The sequence below is a fragment of the Egretta garzetta genome, unplaced genomic scaffold (assembly GCF_000687185.1).
Source record: "Egretta garzetta isolate BGI_Z169 unplaced genomic scaffold, ASM68718v1 scaffold168, whole genome shotgun sequence".
Lineage (NCBI taxonomy): Eukaryota > Metazoa > Chordata > Aves > Pelecaniformes > Ardeidae > Egretta > Egretta garzetta.
The window spans coordinates 1,511,267-1,516,642 of record NW_009260675.1 but is presented as its reverse complement, the minus strand read 5'-3'; the positions used below and the strand labels follow the sequence as shown (position 1 = coordinate 1,516,642).

At 43.2% G+C, this 5,376-nt stretch overlaps 1 protein-coding gene across 4 annotated transcripts; it reads left to right on the top strand.

The window, feature by feature from the left end:
- Positions 1 to 6: 6 nt before the first annotated feature.
- ING1 (inhibitor of growth family member 1) lies at positions 7 to 4,039 on the top strand. 4 transcript variants are annotated; one of them, XM_009645736.2, is made up of 2 exons: positions 7 to 226; positions 2,399 to 4,039. In XM_009645736.2, exon 2 carries the CDS (start codon positions 2,470 to 2,472, stop codon positions 3,100 to 3,102), a length of 633 nt encoding a protein of 210 aa, XP_009644031.1. In that variant the 5' UTR covers positions 7 to 226; positions 2,399 to 2,469; the 3' UTR covers positions 3,103 to 4,039. The 4 variants fall into 4 exon arrangements, with proteins under 4 accessions (XP_009644031.1, XP_035757052.1, XP_035757050.1 ...); XM_035901159.1 differs by having other exon boundaries at positions 32 to 194; XM_035901157.1 differs by lacking the exon at positions 7 to 226 and adding an exon at positions 253 to 713.
- Positions 4,040 to 5,376: the final 1,337 nt, after the last annotated feature.

Sequence of the window (5,376 nt, the reverse complement as noted above, 5' to 3'; positions counted from 1 at the left end):
GTGCGTTCACAGCTGGTGAACCATTGCGTAACGCACAAATCATGCAAAACTCTGCTTTCTGGTCTTTCTGTTCCAGCACGCCAGGGGAAGGCAGTTGTCTGGAACCCCTGGTACAGGCAGCCTCCGCAGGGCGGGCAACTTCTGCCCAACACGCCGGCCTGAGGAACGGTGGTGCCATCCTCCTCCGAGCCGTAGTAGGCAGCTGTCAAGCTGTTCCTTCTAGCCGGTACCGGCGCTGCTGCTTGAAACGACACGTTTCCGACGCTTGAGGCTAAGCAAGCAGCCCTTTCTGGTTGCGGGCGTTTGTGAAAAGGCGCCTCTCGTGTGCTGTCTTACGCGCTAAACGTGCCGCTGCCCGGCAGGGCTTTGCAGAGTGCGAGATCGTGGCAGCCAACTATGTCTCCTGTTGCCATAATACAGCAGTTTCGGGAGGTGGTGTGGTGCCGTAGCGTAAATGTCACGGACTTGCCGTTAGGCAGTACTAGAATTGGAGTTTTCCTAATGCCTGATGGAAGTCGTTAAGTCGCTGATTATTTTGTGGTATCGAGAGAGAGTACTCTTCATGAAAGATCCCTGTGTACCAGATTCAGATGGGTTAAACTGGTGACGTCAGTCAAGTGACAAAACTTGGAACATAAAACTTCTGCGTTTCAGCCGTGGAAAATAGTTGACGCTGAATTTTTAGTCTTCCTGAATGCTTAATCTTCTCTACGGTTGGTTTGTTTTTTTTTTTTTTTTAATTAGTGGGATTTTTTGCGTGGGTGTTTTGAGGAGTTTTTTGGTGGGGTTTTTTGTGGTGTTTTTTTTTTTTTTTAAGTTGGAAAAAAGGCATTTGCTTAAGATAGTTAATAACACCTCGAAATACTAATTTTGATCAGATAGATTATATTGCAGTGCCTGCTGAAGGTCCCGCTGAACTGATGTGAGGAGCATAGGCTGCAGCTCTAAAACTAAAGTAAAACTCGCATAAACTTTCCACATCTTCACAAGAAATTTGGAATGCCTGTGTTCAGAAAATCTACCCAGGCAAGACAAAACCTAAGTCATGGGATAACTATTGGTTGCATATGTAAATTTCTGTTACCACATTCTCTTTATTTTAAAACAAACAAACAAAAAAAGGAGTAAGTTCATACTTGTGAAGTTCAGAGACAGTTTTGGTAATGCCATTTGCATGTATATGAGATCCTGGTTTCTGTTAGGTGAATCGAGGTTAGATTTTCTAGATCTCAGTGTGTTCTGCTTCTCTAAGGCAGAAAGTTCTAACCTGCGAGGAAGGGAAAAAAATCAGAGAAGGAGATGGGGGGGAAAAACATTCTGCGTGGTTTTGAGGGCTAGGTATGGGAACGCTGGGTGGCCTGTATGTTTGAGTTGATTTGCGTATCGTAGGAAAACGCAAAAGCATTGCTTAAAGTCAGGTTTCTAGAACTGTTCTTGAAACTTTAAACACTTTTGTGCCACGTTCTTACACGCTGTTGGAACAATCCTTGAGGTGCAGTTCAAGATCTAACATATTCTCGATGTTAGCATTTTAAATCAGAAGCTCTAGCTGCTCCAATTGTGGCATATCATCTTTAATGTTACCTTCCAACTTTTTAATCTCCTTCTCTGCAGTAAATATTTAATGAAGATTATATTTCTGTGTTTTAAAAAGTAAGCAACATTTTTTTTTTTTTCTTACAGAAAGTATAGGGAGGAAATCATCTAAACATCATGGATATTGTAATCCCAATTCTGCAGTCCTAGGGATTTAAGTGGCCTCGCACTTTCAGCAAAAATAACTCTGCAGTGCCGGATGAAACTTGCCATAGCCTAGGGTCTAGCCCCGCTTATTTGGAGTTGTTCTGCATCAGCTGTCAAGCATGACAGTGATTATTAAGTAACTCAGCATCTGATTTCTACACCGGTCTGTGCTTTCTTTCTGTCCCACTCTCTCCCACTCTCAGTCATTCATTAAAAATGATGAATGTTGTTATACAAAAGATGTCCAGGAAAACAATCTGCTAATTCCCCCTCTAATTTTACAAACAATTTTGGAACTTTTGGTGGTGTGTGTACATTTGTTTAGTTAGTTAGTTCTTTTTAATTACCAATACATTTCAAGAGAAGAATTGTCAACACGTGTGAGGTTCTGTTTAGTCCCCTTTTTCTGCCCCCCTCGTCCCCCCCCAAATTGGCATTTGTGTTCTAGTCCTGCGGGACTGACTAGCGTGAAAGTAATCCACTGGAGTCATGAGCCCTGTGTCAGATACCAGCTTCAGGGAATCTGGCTTTGATCAGCTTTGTGCGTGACAAAAAGAGAGTAAGGTGTTGCTGCGCGGAGGGAAGGACGTGGGAAGGCTTTGTTCCACCATTCTCCTTGTCGAAAATATTTACGGTTTTTGTTCCTTCCTTGCAGAGATTCTGAAGGACCTGGACGATTACTATGAAAAATTTAAGCGAGAGACAGATGCGGTGCAGAAGAGGAGGATGTTGCACTGCATACAGAGAGCCTTGATTCGGAGTCAGGAGCTGGGGGACGAGAAGATCCAAATCGTCAGTCAGATGGTGGAGCTGGTTGAGAACAGAACCAGGCAAGTGGACAGCCACGTGGAACTGTTTGAGACTTGTCAAGAGACTAACGATACCACTGGAAACAGCGGGAAGGCCAGCCAAGACAAGTCAAAGAACGAGACAATCACGCAGGCTGAAAAGCCCAACAATAAGCGATCGAGGCGGCAAAGAAATAATGAGAATCGAGAAAATGCTTCAAATAATCACGATCATGATGACATCACCTCGGGAACTCCAAAGGAGAAGAAAGCAAAAACGTCCAAGAAGAAGAAACGATCCAAGGCTAAAGCAGAGAGGGAAGCGTCTCCCCCAGACCTTCCCATTGACCCTAACGAGCCAACATACTGCTTGTGCAACCAAGTCTCCTATGGAGAAATGATAGGATGCGATAATGATGAGTGCCCCATTGAGTGGTTTCACTTTTCCTGCGTGGGACTCAATCATAAACCAAAGGGCAAATGGTACTGCCCCAAATGTAGAGGAGAAAACGAGAAAACTATGGACAAGGCGTTGGAGAAGTCTAAAAAAGAAAGGGCCTACAACAGGTAGTTTGTGGACTTTTCGCAGTGAAGAAAAATAAAACCACCAAACCAGTGTATTTATTGTCAGCGTCACCTTTGTTGAGGTGAAAGGATTGTAAAATGTATATTTTTAAAGGAGGTTTAAAACTGAACCATTCCTGTTATAGGGACGGCAATAAGCAATTTTTGTTTTTCATTTGGTAAACTGTAACGTTAAAGACTGTGGTCTGTGGACCAATGTACTCCAAAAGTAAAGTTATAAGAGTTTAAACTGAATATTTGGGTGGGTCTTAAAAGATAAATTAATACTTTTTTTTTTTTTTTTTTTCCCCCCCCCCCAGTGCTGGTAGCACTCTACCCATTAAAATTTTGATGACAAATATCTCTGAAATGTAATTTTGTTTTCTTTATTGAAGAATGTTATTTACCTTTTGAGCAAAATTGTTAAATAGTTTAGCCATCTGGTTGTATGGGAATAAAGCTGCAATACATCACAAATGTAACTTCTTTCGATGGTAAGCAGTGCAAAAAAGAGCGAACAAAAGGAGGGTAAAAAATTTGGTTCCTGCTACAAAGTGTCAGTATAACAGTTCAATAGCAAATGTTTAAATAGGCTTAGAGGATTATTTTTAAAAAAAAAAAAAAAGTTAATGGTAAAATTTTACACAACAAATATTTTATATGCTGGCCAAGTACCACAAGGGCCATTTTAAAAGGATTGAATATGTTTTATATTTAACCAGGAAGTGGTTTAGTAATGAGACTTAACATAAATGAAGCTTTATACTGTCACAGATAGTAGTGTAGCAATCCTTAATTTGTTTAAGTTGTATAAATGTACATTTTTAAGTGGAGTTGCACTTACTGTATTATACTTGGAAATGCAGCCAAATGCCATTGTGTAACCAATGTGCATTTCCTGCTGTATGTATGAAAATTGTACAGCTGTGATATGAAGAAATAAATGAAACAACTTTGACAGTTTGCTGCTTTAGCAGTCATGTTTAATGATCGTTCAGAGAGCTTAGGAAAAAAAAAAATAAATAAAAAATTGTCTTTAACCTCAGCAGCTCCAGCGAGGTGCTGCTAAGGAAGCCTGAAACTGTTGTAGTGGTAACCAAATTACAGTTCTGATAACGAATCTTCATAGGACTTACGACCAGCATGGTTGCAGGAGAGCCGAAATAGCATTTGACTTTCCATCCAACTCTCTTTGTGCTTGCAGTCACTCCGGGGCCTGGCCATTTATCTAAAAATCGATACTATGGAGCTGGTCTCATTTGGTTGTTTTCATGCTTTTACGCTACGGATATAAATTACTCCATGCTTGTTATCAGTGTTTCAGCATTTTCAAAGTAGTATTGCAGCCGTTCCGGGGTAGGCATTTTTATTCTTCACGGTCACCTCATAGGAAAACACAGTAGCTATGGCCGAGGCGCGGCGCGTTAGGTTAGGTAGCCAGACCCCCTGTCCCTTAGCTTTGCAGCAAAGCTTGGATGGACGGTTTCCTTCGCCTGTGCAGCTGGAGTGGCCGATGTTCCGGCTGAGTGGATTTTGTCTCCTTGTCTCCCTGGGGGCCTTCACTGCAGGTGAGAAGGGGATGGGACTGAGTGGATTTTGTCTCCTTGTCTCCCTGGGGGCCCTCACTGCAGGTGAGAAGGGGACAGGACCAACGGTAGGAAGGCCCTGGAAGCAAAGGCTCCGAAATCTGGTGGGTGAGAGAGGAGTCTTGTAAAAACGTGGGAGGCTGGGGTTGGGTTTTTTCGGAACACAGAATTCTCTTAAAATTTATAATTGTGTTGTTTTCCCTCCTGGACAGTGAAACCACACCACTGAAGTGATGCTGGATGTATTCCGGCAGGTCTTTCTGTTGGAAGTAGGGGAGTCGACGTTTCGGACCCAGTTGAACACAAGACAGTTGAAGGGGCTCAGTGTTTTCCTAAAGATGTGCTGAAAAGCCCCAAGCTGCGCCGCATCAGCTCTCATGGATATTCCCTGCCAGGCAGACGTACTCACGGTCACAGGTAGAAGCCCTGCGTTGCTGCTGAATAGGTGCACCATGCGTCTGCGTGTTTCCAGTTGCTACAGGCTGTCCCCTTACACCCAGTTGCTACAGGCTGTCCCCTTACACCCAGTTGCTACAGGCTGTCCCCTTACACCCAGTTGCTACAGGCTGTCCCCTTACACCCAGCCGCCTTTGCCCTGGGCAAAGGACCACTGGGAATCGCATCTCCTGCGGTGGTTTAGGGTTGGTGTGTTCATTTCCCTGCTTCTCTTACCCTTCTCTTTTCCTCTTCTCTCT